At 41.8% G+C, this 15,738-nt stretch overlaps 1 protein-coding gene across 3 annotated transcripts in view; it reads left to right on the top strand.

Annotated features, from left to right (window-relative positions):
• Positions 1 to 15,738, top strand: part of arhgef1a (Rho guanine nucleotide exchange factor (GEF) 1a) — a 135,377-nt gene that overhangs the window by 64,448 nt on the left and 55,191 nt on the right. For all 3 annotated transcript variants that reach the window (XR_008342281.1, XM_053446597.1, XM_053446596.1), the window contains exons 7-11: positions 6,834 to 6,977; positions 7,194 to 7,444; positions 7,853 to 7,978; positions 8,702 to 8,819; positions 9,690 to 9,766. Coding sequence is in view for 2 of the 3 variants with exons in the window: in XM_053446597.1 (XP_053302572.1) it covers positions 6,834 to 6,977; positions 7,194 to 7,444; positions 7,853 to 7,978; positions 8,702 to 8,819; positions 9,690 to 9,766 (716 nt within the window). In the remaining variant the exon portion in view is untranslated. The remainder of the gene's footprint in view (positions 1 to 6,833; positions 6,978 to 7,193; positions 7,445 to 7,852; positions 7,979 to 8,701; positions 8,820 to 9,689; positions 9,767 to 15,738) is intronic.

Below are 15,738 nucleotides of genomic sequence, written 5' to 3'. Positions count from 1 at the left end.
ATTTTTTGATCTGTCTTCTTCCTTGTACAACTTTTTTCAGCACCACTACATCACTAGAAAATATGATGCTCCTAATCTTAGGAGGCTAATTCAAATCCGATGGACTAGCCACTATGAGGTGACACGTTGCATTACTGAGAATGAAGATCAAATAATCACTGTTCTGTCTGAGGTGGCAACGGATGATGATGCTGCAGTGGATCTGTGCACTGAAGCATCAGGCCTGCTCTGCCAGATTAAGAGGCAGCACTTCTTTAAAATTGGCAAGTTTCTGGTGCAAGTGCTTGGTCTACTGAAACCAGCAAATGCCATACTACAGTCTCAGTCTGTGGATATGTGCAGAGCCTCAAACGAGGTTGGTACAGCACTGGATTCTTTGAGGGCCATGAGGGATCACAGCGATGAGTGGGGAGAGGGAGATCACACCGCAGCTGGGGATGACATTCCAGCAAAGAGAAGGAGAACAATGAATAGGCACCTCAGTGACAGTGTTGTAATTACAACAGTGGGCCACACAGACACAGATGACAGTGTTCCCCCCCATAAGACACTTAAAAGACCTCTACTAAACATTCTGGACCGGGCAATTACCGAGTTGGAGACAAGATTCTGCCAGAAGAATTTGGAGCTGATGAAGGCCACGTCCAGCCTTGTGCCTACATCTGGCACATTCCTCCATGGAGCTCTGTTGCATCCTTTGGTTGAGCTGGCTGGCACTGATGCAGGATGTCTGAATAATGAAATCCTGGTGGCAAAGCCCATGTTGCTTAAGGAATGCCCCAATGAACCAGATCTGTCTACAGTGTGCAAAACCCTACAGCACTACAAGGCAGCATTTCCCTTGTTGTACAAGTTATACATTACAGCACTGGTCATTGGGGTTTCTTCAGCTGCATGTGAGAGCTCTTTCTCCACACTGTCCCGTGTCTTAACCCCCTTTCGCAGAACTATGCTGCATCACAGAAAGAGGAACCTGGTTATCTTGGCCCATGAAAAGTCAATTACATACAAGCTGGACATGGACGAATTTGTGAGGGAGTTTGCCAAGGGAAACAGGAGGCTGACGTTGACCTAGAGACCTAGGAGAACTTAACTAAAATTAGTGGCCAGGAAAAATGCTGTAGTTAGCCAACGTTGTTTGTTTTTTCTAGGCTAATAGCCTTTGTTTTATTTCTTTAATTTTTATTTAAAAAACTAAACAAAAACATCCTCCTAAGGGTGTTATAAAAATAAAAAAATACTAAAAAATACAAAAACATCCTCCTGAGGGTATTATAAAAATACAAAAATACAAAAAAATACAAAAAAAATACAAAAACATCCTCCTGAGGGATTGCCACCTTATCGTGGTCAGGAGGTTTGAGTGCCTCAGTGACCCTAAGAGCTATACCAACAGAAGCTAGTCTTCATAGGGACACCCAAGTTGGGCAGGTCTTAGGGTAGAGGCCTGACAAAGTGCAGTCAGTTTAGGTTGAGGGTAGGACATACAACTAACAACCCAAGTTCATATATGGTTAGTCTAACAACAATAACTACAATGAAATAAGTGTGCCAAGCATTTGAGACCACAGTACTTTACAAGGCACTTGTTCAGTGTACCCGCATCCTAGTGAGTGAATTTGTCAATTAGACATGGTAAAAGGTGCTGGAGCACAATGCCCCCTCAAGATTTGTGGCTGCCCCCTCATACATGCCTGTCTAGACCCGGCCCTGCGTGTGTGTGCAGCACATTTGCATACAGCCATCGTTTTTGGGCGCAAAATGGCTGATAGAAGATCTGTGATGAGACCATGGTGTGCTATCTTTTTACCAGAGGATGTGAGGAAGTTTCTGTGTTGCCAAAGGGCGTCAAAATCATGAGTTACACCGAACGCATATCTGGAGTCAGTGTAGACTGTGAGTGTTTTACCAGTAGCCAGTTTGCATGCTTCCATGAGTGCGATGAGCTCTGCTGCCTGTTCTGAGAGGTGATGAGGAAGAGAACTCAAGACGAGGACTTCGCTATCTGAACAAACAGAAAAATGGACACCGTCCCGCGGCCCAAGAGAAGGAAAGCCCCTGCACCAGCAATGCCGTAAGGCGCCGCGGACGAGGACCTCCCCCCCTAAAAAACATCAAGGCGTTCCGCACACCGAGCCTCCGGCGGCGTTGAGAGGAGGGCGACGGGGCGACTGCTCCCCCAGCCCAACACGTTCCCAGCGGTTTAACCACAAATACCAAAATAGTAACGCACAGTGACTTGGACAAGTAACTTTTATCTGATTACTGGTTTGGAAATAGTAACGCATTAGATTACTCGTTACTGAAAAAAGTGGTCAGATTAGAGTAACGCGTTACTTAGTAATGCGTTAGGATGATCGACTAGGAAATCATCAAGTAGGTGAAGAACAAATGGCAAGTTGCAATTATAATTGAGTAATATCCAACAAAGGGCTTCTGAAATAGTATTGAAAATGCAAATTAGAAAGACACTGAAAAGGTGTAGCATTATGAACAGTTGCATAGTGTAGATATGAGGATATTAATGATGGGAGCACTATCATCGTGGGGACAAATCTATAATCATTTCAATTTTTTTCTTTTTATTACACTTTATTACACTGAGTTGCTGTAAAGACAGGATTTATGCAATATATGGGAAAGAGAGGATCATCAAATGGCCCCATCATGTAGTCCTTCTCCACCTCAGTAACTTGTAAACTATTTCTGTTCTTTTCACAGCTGATAGGAGATTATTACAGACATGGTATACTTTGGTTGAACACTTAAATCCGCCAGAAAACCTTGGACCAAACCAGTGATTAAATAATTAACAAGACAATGATTTGGGCCATATTTTAGAGCTTTTCCAAGCTCTGATACATTGACAGATGTATGTTTATTAACTTATGTGCGGCGGCCAGGAAGCCAGGCTGTTAACTTCCCCTCTGTAGGCGGCCTCGTCCCCATTGGAAATGAATCCAATAAGGGTTGTGTCGTCAGCAAACTTCAGGAGTTTGACAGAGGGATGGCTGGAGGTGCAGTTGTTGGTGTAGAGGGAGAAGAGGAGAGGAGAGAGCACACAACCTTGAGGGGCTCCAGTACTGATGGTCCGGGTCTCAGAGACAAGCTTGCCCAGCCTCACACGCTGCTTCCTGTCGGTCAGGAAGTTAGTGATCCACCTGCAGGTGGGCTCAGGCACGCTCAGCTGTGTCAGCTTGTCCCGGAGAATAGCTGGGGAGATGGTGTTGAATGCGGAGCTGAAGTCCACAAACAGGATCCTGGCGTAGGTGCAGATAATCAGTAAGGTGGAGAAAACAGAGAACTCAGAAACAACAACCAAACCAAACACAAATCTAAATACAGGGAAACCAAGGCAAAGTCAGAAATTAACGTCATTAATAACAAATAGAAATTAGGGTAATTTGACCGAATCTTAAATAGGATGCTGAGTGTGAGATCTAAATGTAGGACTAAATAAAGGTACTACAAGGACCACATTTTAATAAATGTCATTCAAACAAATAAGGTTCAAAGACCAAATAATATAAAATGCAATAAGAAATTATAAAATGGTACAGAGACTTAACAGAAAGGGGAGCTGGCTCATTAGCTTTTAAAGAAATAGGCACTCAAAACTGGTGAGGAGGGCTGTTTTAGACATGGTAGAAAGGGTGCTGTTTTAAATTATCCTTGTGGTATTTTGACCAAAATATGTTACAGACATTTCATTAAGACCCCAAGGAACCATATCAACTTGTGGTAAAATGGGCATAATATAAGTAAAAGGTCATCCGACCGAACGGAAATTAAGATCCGAATACAAAATTATATACACTGCCCAAAAAAATTCTAAGGTCCGACGACTGAAAATAAATTTAAGTCAGCATAACAAACAGAGCAGTGCACAATACATACATTGCGCAGACCGTATGGTGTCCGCAGACCATGGGGTCGTGAAGACTGTGTATGCAACCAGTGAGTAAAGTGCAATTTGAAAACAGAAAAGCAGATAATACAGTAAACCAACACCAGTTATTTGCATGACTTACTATCAGGGTTTCAGAAATCTTTGATTCTAATGGACAGTGTTAATGTCGGGCGAATATAGGAAAGAGGAAATCAATAGATTCAATAGGAATACTGCATCGGGGAGAGGATGCTATTTCTGAGAACTGACAGCATTCCGTGCAGGACAGAGAGCGAATGCCTTTTAATGAAAATGTAACTGCTGGATTGGAATATAAACTGGGTAAAGCAGGGTCATGACATATTGCGTTAAACGGATCCCTGTCTAGTCCATTAAGGTTGGATTTTTATATTGTAATGTGCTCCCGGCCAAATTTCGAAGTCAGGTGTCCCTCTGAGGTGGTCACTCCAACCTTCTAATCAAAGGAGCATAGAGAGTCACAGTGAGATAAAGAGAGCCACTGTGTCCTTCTCCATTCTCCTGCTGACCTGCTCTCACTAATAAACACTCATTACTAGTTATCAGGACCTGATCAGAACATTAAGTTTACTTAGTGTTTGTTTGATTCGCTCCAGAGTTCATGAGACTGCATTTAAACATCATGAAACATTAGAGGAAGCCAGCCCGCACGCGTGCTTAGGGTCTCCAGTTGTCAAGCCGGTGGGTGCTGCCTCATGTGGCGTCTTTCCGGAGGACGGGCAGGTGGGCTCCGCTGCATGGGCACATTGGACCCAGGAACCGATGGGCGCTCCAACATCTCCTGCTCCTGTCCCTACTCCAAGGTCGGTGGTGAGGCCAAAGCTGAAGTGGGTGCAGGAGCATGGGTGAAGGACGATGTGTTACTTACAGTGCCTTGCATAAGTATTCACCCCCCTTGGACTTTTTTACTAACTGGAATTCAAATAGACTTAAATAAACTTCCCGTTTGATCAACAAAACATGCATAGTACTTTGGAGGTGCAAAATAAATTTTATTGTGACACAAACAATAATGAGAACAAAAAAGTTGACATCTGTTGGGTGCATAAGTATTCACCCCCCTGTGTCAATACTTGGTAGAACCCCCTTTCGCTGCAATTACAGCTGCAAGTCTTTTGGGGTATGTCTCTACCAGCTTTGCACATCTAGAGATGGAAAGGTTTGTCCTTTCTTCTTGGCAAAAAAGATGAAGCTCAGTCAGATTGGATGGAGACCGTCTGTGAACCGCAATCTTCAAGTCTTGCCATAGATTCTCTATTGGATTGAGGTCTGGGCTTTGACTGGGCCATTTTAAAACATTAACATTCTTTAATCCAAACCATTCCTTTGTAGCTCTGGCTGTATGTTTAGGGTCATTGTCCTGCTGGAAGATGAACCTCCGCCCCAGTCTCAAGTCTTTTGCAGACTGCATCAGATTTTCTTCAAGGATTTCCCTGTATTTGTCTCCATCCATCTTTCCCTCTATTCTGACCAGTTTCCCTGTACCTGCTGAAGAGAAGCATCCCCACAGCATGACGCTACCACCACCATGTTTCACTGTTGGGATGGTGTGCTCAGGGTGATGGGCAGTGTTGGGTTTTCACCACGCATAGCGTTTTGCATTGAGGCCAAAAAGTTCAATTTTGGTCTCATCTGACCAGAGCACCTTCTTCCACATGTTTGCTGTGTCTCCCACATGGCTTCTGGCAAACTCCAAACGGGATTTTTTATGGATCCCTTTCAACAATGGCTTTCTTCTTGCCACTCTTCCATAAAGGCCAGATTTGTGGAGTAGACGACTAATAGTTGTCCTGTGGACAGATTCTCCCACCTCAGCTGTGGATCTCTGCAACTCCTCCAGAGTAACCATGGGCCTCCTGGTTGCTTCTCTGATTAATTTTCTCCTTGTCCGACTCTTCAGTTTGGGTGGACGGCCTCCTCTTGGTAGGTTTGCGGTTGTGCCATATTCTTTCCATTTTCTTATGATGGATTTTATGGTGCTCAGAGAGATGTTCAAAGCTCTGGATATTTTTTTATAACCTAACCCTGCTTCATATTTCTCCACAACTTTATCCCTGACCTGTTTGGTGAGCTCCTTGGTCTTCATGATGCTGTTTGTTCAGTAATGATCTCCAACAAACTCTGAGTCCGTCACAGAACAGGTGTATTTATACTGAGATTAAATTGCAGACAGGTGGACCCTATTTACTAATTATGTGACTTGCAAATGTGACTTGTGAATGCAATTGGTCGCACCAGATCTTTGTTAGGGGTTTCACAGTAAAGGGGGTGAATACATATGCACTCAACACTTTTCAGATTTTTATTTGTAAATAATTGTGAAATCCATGTAATATTTCCCCCCACTTCCAAATGATGCACTATTTTGTGTTGGTCCATTACATAAACTCACGATGAAATAAATTTTAATCTGTGGTTATACCATGACAAAATGTAGAAAAGTCCAAAGGGGGTGAATACTTATGCAAGGCACTGTACCTTCGGTGGGGGGGCTTTAGAAGAAGCTACTTTGTTGGTCCTTTGTGGCTGCAAACAGACGCGGTGGGGGAGCCGGCTTGGGTCAGGTTTGGGATGGGATCCACGATCAGGTAGAATCGATGTACAGCTTGCTTAAACGGCTAGCTTGTTGAGCCGAGAAGGAGGCAGGCAATGAGGTGGCATGTGCATGATTTGTTGCTATACGATTTTATGAAAAGAATAATGTAGTGGCTAAGGCACCATATTGACAACACTTTGCATAAACAACTCCATACTTCGTCTCACAGCTATGCAGCAATTGTGTCCATAAGTGTAACTTCATCAGTCACAGATGGCAACAGATGTTGCAGTGCAGCCAAAATACCTGCTGACCTTGATAACTTTTACAACCAGATATCTTGCATGCTGATGGTTTTCTCTTGTTTAGGAGACATCTATTATAATTCAGTGCTGGAGGAACTTGAGATGGAGGGCCAGGACTTTAAGGCGGATTCTTGGAGCATGGCTGTGGACAGTCGCTATTTGCTGACACATCGAAAAAACGTCATCAAGAGGCAGGATGTCATCTATGGTGATAACATCTTCAATTTTTTTGTAGTTTATTGATCGTTAGAACAGATATTCCACATAGTGCTGAACATGTAACATCTAGATTAACAACATACATAGCCACTATTTAGTGTAGCTACACATGATGAAAAATATGCAGTACCTCTTGCATGTTCTCTATGACTTCTGCTTTGTCTTACATGACTTTCATATCTGTGTGCACGTGTGTTATTCTCAGAGTTTATTCAGACGGAGCTACACCACATGCGAACGCTGCATATCATGGAGAGGGTTTTTCAGCAGGGCATGCTGGAGGAGCTTCAGCTAGAGCCTAGCAGTGTGCATGCTATTTTCCCCTGTTTAGAGCCATTGATCAGGATGCATTCTCAGTTCCTGGCACAACTGCTCCTCCGGCGTAACAATAGCCTGGAGTCTGGATCCAGCTACAATTTCACCATTCGGCAGCTGGGAGACATTCTACTACAGCAGGTGACTGCCAAGCATTTCCACGTACATACAAACGGATACATTTCATAATCACAGCATTTTACAAAACATGCTGACATTTTACAAAAACATGCTGACATTTTACAATCCCACATTACATCGACATTCGAAAACCCGAATAGCAGTTTTAACTGCTGGAATGTTTTGTCCCATTTCTCAAGAATCACTGATGTGTGTGTGTCATTGATGCTTGCTGTGTTTTCTCCTAGCTAATGTTCCCAGAACGGAGCCAGCAAGATTTTAACAAAACAAACTACATCATGTAATACATTTTAAAAAACATCAACATTTATAACATAAACAAACATTGACATTTCACATAGCACAATAGCATTTGTCTCTGTTACCTATATTGAGAGACATAATAACTTGAAGGTATGTTTCTGCCAGTTCTCAGGCCAGTGTGCAGATGACATGCAGAAGACATATGCAGAGTTCTGTAGCCGCCACTTAAAGGCTGTAAAATTGTACAAGGAACTGCTGGCCAGAGACAAGAGGTTCCAGTCCTTTATACGGGTAGGTTAAACACAGGATGTGAATTGTATTGAGCTGTTATTTTACCACTTTATTCTGAGCTATGTGATTATTATATAAATAAGTTGTGTAAAGTTAAACAATTTGATTATAAAATTTTTAATCAACAAGATTTGATTTGTAATTTTTGTCATTCATAATTTCATTTGGAAATTTGACTAGAACTACCACCATCTGATATGTACACTATGTTGTCAGGGTACTATGGTAACACTACCATAAACTGTAGTAATGCACTTGTATTCTGCATTATTATAACCAATTACATTAGAGAAATTATCTACAGGTTATTTAGATGTTGTCCTAGCCACAATTTCATATTGGGTTTTCAATATCAATTTGATAGCCAAATATCAAACTTCCAATTCAAATTATATTTTAATTCTTGCCATTTGGAATTTTGGCACTGAAACATGCTAGCTTATTTTTCCTATTTCTTTTGCTGTCTCAAAGTTCTCCCTATACCTTCATTAACCATCTTACACTAAAGCTGAGGGATACTGAAGCAAAGGAAGCCAGGATCCAAACAGAAAATAGTATGAAAGTTGCAAATATATTTATTATTGCGTTGCATATGATTCTCCTATTTTGATCTGTCTATTTAACTTTATGTTGCAACAGCAGGATTTTTATTAACCTCATTTGCCCTTTCAGATACAATAAAAATTAAATGACAAATGTCTGTCTCTCTCTGTCTCTGGGCAGCGGGTGAGTCGTGGGCCACTGCTGCGTTGCCATGGGGTTCAGGAGTGCATCTTGTTGGTGACTCAGCGGATCTCCAAGTACCCTGTCCTTATTCAGCGCATTCTGGACAACACCACTGGTGAATCAACCCTCAAAATCACTTAATTACCAGTTTCCTTTTTATAAATCAACACAACGTCAACGCAAAATCAAATACTGTTAAAGAAAGTTTGATTGTCTAGGTTATTATTACAGTTTTAAAATCAAGCATCAATGAAGCCATTAGTTGCCAAAGCCAATAAATAACGTCATAGTGGAACTGTAAACACTTAGAACTCAGTTTAGTGTCTTTTCAGGGACCATTAAAAAAAGGCACAAGATATTTTCTCCTTTAATATTGGACGAGTTAAAAATTTGCTAGCAAGTCAAAAAAGTTAATAAATTCTGTGCAACATAAGAAACTAGAAAAGAGCCACAAAATGAAGGGCACTTACTCAAAAAGAGGTCGACTAAGCAATAAAGAACACAAGTTTAACTCAAACAAACAACCAAACTGACCTGCTCACAAATTACACTGGGAGCTTATAAACACATGGACTAGTCCTAGACAAACACAAAGAAGGACTGTACTAACTACTAACATTAATTAACTAAATTCTTAAGATGTTCAGACATAAATACCCCGTCAAAAAATATATATCTACAAAGAGATTTTAGTGTTAAGCAAATGATAAAGAAACCATAAAAAGTTAGGATCTTTGTCAGGCTTTGGGCCTTTTACCAGGGGAGACGGTTGGGCAGCTGCTGCTGTGGCTGCCACATGTCCTCCTATATAAAAGACACCAAGTGAAGCCACTCTAAAAGCAACGGTAAATTCAAAGGGCATAATATTTCAGCTGTCAATAAGCAGTAATCACAAAATTATGCTTAATTGTAAATAGCTAAATAAGAGTGTCTCTTTTGCTTTATGTGTTTTAAAATAACCCACTTTGTTTGTTTCTCTTTCCAGAGGATGAGGAAGAAGTCTCTTCTCTGGCACAGGCTCTTACAATGGTCAGAGAACTTCTCAGTTCAATAAATCAGCAGGTACCAAAGATCTCTCTCAGTATTGGAATGAGCAACCCACTCCTACCCTTACATTTGAATAAAATCCAAGTCATGCTTCTGCATCTAAGATACACCATTTGTACAAACGTAGCCTACGCAGAGGCTGAGCATTCATAGTTGAGCGTAGGTGTGCGTGAGTCTCTGGGCAATAATCCACCGGGACCCTAGTGGAGAAAGAGTTTCTATGCTGTTGATGAGTGTCTGGCCAGCTTGTTTACAAATTCTCTGGCGTCTCTGTTTACTTCAGAACAATGTCGAGTGTTATTAAGCGGATCATGTTGGAGTTGGAGCTGATAGATGTTGAGGAACAATTTAAATTTTTTAAATCAGCAACGAAGAAAAGAAAGACTTCGGCTGTGTTCGTTCATTCGTCTCAATTCAATAATGGTGGTGAATCTGCCGGAATTGCGATGCTACCAAGTTGACCAATCACAGCTCTTGCGGTCTGCGATGTAGGAGTCATTGGGAAGAATTAGTCGGGAGCTATCACATTTTCTGCACCTCTCATTGTGTATATTCACGACTTTTTCCAGCAACAGAACATCCTTGTGTCACCAAAACATCTTCTTTTAACCCCTCCTGGTGCCCTTATTACCATGGCAAGGAACGGTTAACAGTGCAAACCACATATCTGCACAAATCTCATCAAACAGGCTTTGGTGAGTTCTCCCCATCAGATGTGTCCACTACAAGATACATTTTTGGAAGGTGCATCAGTGTGCGGCATCGAGCTGCTTGCGTGCGTCGCCCAATTTTTCTAACTATACGGCAAAGCTCCGCAAGCCTCACGCAGCCCGCAAGGCTGTGATTGGTCTGCTAACTACATTCTTTCCGGAGTCGCATTTCCAGTTTCATGCACCATAATACCGGCACAAACCATGGAAGATTTAGAAGAACGAATATGGACTAAATAGAAGAGCGTTTGGCAGAAGAGATTCGAAAGTATGACCACTTGTATAACCCGTCACTGACTGGCGGATTTGTCCGCCAGAAAAAGGCTATGAGGAGCCGCAGTGACGATGTAAATAAACAGTCGACGACGACTGCCACACACAAAGAAGGAGTCTCTAAGGCCGTCTTTGACAAAAAACGTTACTCCGCCTAGTGTTCTGGTGGTGAATTGCTTTGCAGCACGCGGAACGCTTGGAGAAACATGAATGACAACAAGACCAGTGTTGCCACAGTTACTTTGAAAAAGTAACTTAGTTGCTTTACAGATTACTTGATTTTAAAAGTAACTTAGTTACTTTACAGATTACTTGTTTTGAAAAGTAACTAAGTTAGATTACAAGTTACTTTATTAGTTACATTCAGCAGCTGCAGACAACAACCCCGCCGCCTCAACATAAAAATGACAACCGGTTTTGCCAACACTCACTTTATTAGAAGCCGCCGGAGGGGGCCCCCCTGCGTGAACGGAGGGTTCCCACAGCGGGCGCCGTAGCTGAGGTGATTCGCGAGAAGGGACAACACGCGTCCAGAGCCGCTGCCGTTGACCGCCGTACCCGGTCCCCTCCAACGGCCCGCCTTCCGCACCACCGACAGACACCGCCCCGCGGCCCAAGAGAAGGATAGGCCCCGCACCAGCGACGCCGTGAGGCGGCGCGGACGAGGACCTCCTCCCCCCCAAAAAAAACGTTGCGGCGTGCCGCACACCGAGCCTCCGGCCACATGGAGAGGAGGAGGACGGGGCAACTGCTCCCCCAGCCGCGGCACGTGCCAAGCGGTTTAACCACAGATACCAAAATAGTAACGCACAGTGACTTGGACAAGTAACTTTAATCTGATTACTGGTTTGGAAATAGTAACGCGTTAGATTACTCGTTACTGAAAAAAGTGGTCAGATTAGAGTAACGCGTTACTAAGTAATGCATTACCATCATCACTGCCGCAGACGCAGTTGCAGAAGCATGCGCAGGCCTTAACAGTGTGAGGACCCTATTGGAATTGCTGGGAAAAGTGGGTCTATAAATGGCTCGATAGTGCCCCTACAAATTTTTCCAGAGCGTCTCCCTAGTCAGTTACTCTAATCTAGAGAAATAAAATTTGGCACACATGTATCAAATCCTCCTGCCACTTTTCACCCCACCCAACAGGAAGTCGCCCATTTCGAATTGGACATGTGAATTTTTGCGTTTTCACACGCACTACAAAATCCTCCTCCTACAGATTTGATTTCATCAACTTCAAATTTGGTATATGTCATGTTTTGGACTTTTTTAGATGAATGAATTCTGTTAATTTGCCAGAAAACAGGGATTCCTTATAATTTCAATGGATATTGTTCAATCTACCTAAAACTTCACTTGTACAACAAAGGTCCCTCCCTGAACAGATTGATTTGATTGTATTCAATGATAGTCATAGAGCCTCCTACCTGTAACAGGAAATGCAATGTTTTTACATTTTGATGTCCTGCGGCTCTCACGTTTACCCGATGCATGTGAAATTTGGTCAGGAGAGCATAAAGGAGTTAGTGATGCCATACCATGAAACTTGTGAGTTTTTAGTCAGGCTTGGCGGCCAATTTTGATGTCTCGTAATGAAACTTCCAAACATCTGCAACTTCCATTTTTTGCTTTCATCACTCTCAAACTTCATTAGTAATAAGGGTCCCACCCTGAACACATATTTATGCAAATATACTATAATAGTGACCATCTTTGGTCAGAAGAACCATGTTTTATACTTTTTCATTTGATGCACCTCAAAGTTGGTCAGGATATTTGTGAAGGATGCAGAGTAGTCTGAGGATCCAATTGCACGACTCCGAGACAAAGGTATGTGCTATAGAAAACTCAACTGTTTTGGTTTGGTACAAGGATAGGCAGTCCATACACAAGTAAGCAAATCCAAAGGAACAGGCAGTGGCAGAGTCCGTAGTAAGTTTGGTCCAAGTTTGGTACACGGGCAGGCAGACGATGATCAGGCAGAGTATCCGGAAAAGAGGCAGAGACGTGATCCGTTAAACAGGCAGAAATCGGCAACCAGAGACCTATCAGTAAATGCTGGAACGCTAGGGGCATGGAGAAACTAAGACGAACTGGCAACGCGACACAGGAACACACAGACTTAATACATTGGGTGATGAGGAACGGGTGCAAACAATCGTGGGAGGAGCTGACAATCAACAAGGTGGAACACACACGAGGGAGGGACTGAGGAGTCTGAAACGAGAGGAGAGATGAGTAGGTAAACACAACAGAGAACATGATTAATGACCACACAGGGTAATTTTTTTTTTTTTATTTGACCTTTATTTAACCAGGAAAGTCCCATTGAGATTAAAAACCTCTTTTCCGAGGGAGTCCTGGCCAAGAGGCAGCAACAAATAACATATGTACACTCACAATATTACACTCACAACATATAGACAGAAATTAAAATGATAAAAAACAGTTACAAGTAAATTAAAATTCATAAAAAACATCTACAAGTAAAAGAAGTGGTCTGAAATGCTCTCATCGTAGATTTAAAAGCGTTCAAAGAAATCATTTCGGTTAATTTAAAATCTTTTTGCAGCCAGTTCCATGTGGTGGGAGCAGAGTGGACGAATGCCCTTTTTCCTGATTCAGTGCGGGTAAATGGAACTAACAGAAGCATCTGATTGTTTGAGCGCAGACTGTAAGAAGCAACACTTTTCTGTGTGGTTAAATTACAAATATATGATGGCAGTAGCCCAAGCATGGCCTTATAAATAAAAGTACACCAATGACCCAGCCTCCTGGTGGACAAAGAGGGCCAACCCACTCGAGAATACAATTCACAGTGATGGGTCAGGGCTCTACAGTTAGTAATAAACCTCAGAGAAGCATGGTAAACAGCATCAATCTTACTTAGACATTTAGCTGAGGCATTCATATAAATCAAATCTCCATAATCTAAACTGGATAAAAACGTTGCAGTGACAAGCCGCTTTTTCACCTCAAAAGAGAAACAAAATTTGTGCCTGAAGAAGAAGCCCAATTTAAGTTTCAATTTCTTCACAAGATTGTCAATGTGGGGTTTGAAGGAAAGGGAATCATCAATCAAGACACCAAGATATTTATAGATATGAACCATCTCTATGACATTTCCCTCAAGAGTGGACACTGTGGGGACAGTTTGAGGTACTTTCTTAGAGTTTAAAAACAACATTTGTTTAGTTTTTTCAGTGTTGAGGACTAATTTTAGTTGCAGGAGTGTGTGCTGGACTACATCAAAAGCTTTCTGCAGAGATTCAACAGCTCTAGCAGGAGTTGATCCAAAACAGTAAATAATTGTGTCATCTGCATAAAAATGCATGTTAGCATCTGACACGTTTTTTCCCAAATCATTAATGTACATAATGAACAAGAGGGGTCCTAATATTGAACCCTGTGGCACGCTCTTGTGGACACTCACAAATTCAGAACACAGACCATCATATTTATTACACTGAGTCCTGTCACTCAAATAATCTGTGAACCAGGAAACTACATGATTTGACAAACCCAAGCAAAAAAGCCTATGCTTTAAAACAGCATGGTCCACAGTGTCAAAAGCCTTTGACAGATCAATAAAAAGTGAAGCACAGTGCTGCTTCTTATCAAGAGCAACTAATATATCATTGATCACTTTTGTAGCTGCAGTGATGGTACTGTGTTTTTTCCTGAAGCCTGATTGCAGTTTTGAGAGAAGATCATTAAATGTTAGAAACTCTTTTAACTGATCACACACAAGAGACAAGGCACACAGATTTGATATTGGCCTGTAGTTGGTTAAAGCTGCTGGATCACCTCCTTTTAATAAGGGGGTAACAAAAGCTGACTTCCAAACAGATGGAATTTCTTTGTTTTCAATTGAGAGATTAAAAAGGATTGTAAGAGGCTGTGCTACAAAATCAGCTGCTATTTTTAAAAAGTAGGGCTCTATTGAATCATGTCCAGGGGATTTTCTGCTAGCCAACGTTTTGAGGGCTTGATGCACTTGCTGCACAGTAAAAGGTAAGAAATTAAAGGGTTCTCCTGAAAACCTTGGAGCTTCTGTGCAGGGAAACACAGGGGCAGCTTCCGTAGAATCAAACAAAGAACCAGATAATACAAAATGATTGTTAAAACAATTTAGAACCTCAGTTCTATCATAGACTGGGACCGAGTCTTTTAGAACAAATATCGGAAGAGCCGGAGGACTTTTACTTACAGATATAGATTTAATTACTTTCCAAAATTTCTGTGGATTATTAAGGTTCTCAGTTGTGACAGATAAATAATATTCAGATTTAGCCTTTTTAATAAGAGTAGTGCATTTGTTCCTTAGTTGCCTGAAAATAGACCAGTCAGAGGCAAAATCACTTTTTCTGGCTTTGGCCCATGCCACATTACGTCGATGGATGGTATCTGACAACTCTGGGGAAAACCACGGATTATCTCGTCCCTTAACCCTGAATTTCCCGATGGGGGCATGTTTATTTACAATTTTCACAAAGTGTTCCTTAAAGAATGTCCAAGCTAACTCCACGTCCGGCAAAAGACCTATGTGTCCCCAATTTACCAAAGACAAATCATGATGAAAAGCCTGTTCATTAAACATTTTTAAATTCCTCTTGAAAATAATGCGTGGTTTACGTTTGGGGATCTTTGTGTCCCTGCAAGTAGCAACAACACAATGATCACTCAAATCATTGCAGAAAACTCCCAAGGATAAGAATTTATGAGGAACATTTGTGAGAATTAGATCAATCAGAGTGGACAGATTTTTTAAGATTTGGCCTTGTAGGTAGGTTGACCAGCTGGATAAGATTAATAGAGTCACAGAAAGATTTAAATTCATCCGAAACTGCATTTAGCCAGTCCCAATTCAGATCTCCAGCCATTAAAAGCTCATTATAATTTAATTTGGACAAAAGATGCTGCAATGACGATAATGCCTCCTTTGTGGCAGATGGAGGCCTATAGCACCCGACAACAGTCATAGAGAGGGACTTTGCTATT

This window comes from Pleuronectes platessa, chromosome 18 (genome assembly GCF_947347685.1).
Source record: "Pleuronectes platessa chromosome 18, fPlePla1.1, whole genome shotgun sequence".
Taxonomy (NCBI): domain Eukaryota; kingdom Metazoa; phylum Chordata; class Actinopteri; order Pleuronectiformes; family Pleuronectidae; genus Pleuronectes; species Pleuronectes platessa.
This window is presented reverse-complemented; position numbering and strand designations above follow the sequence as displayed.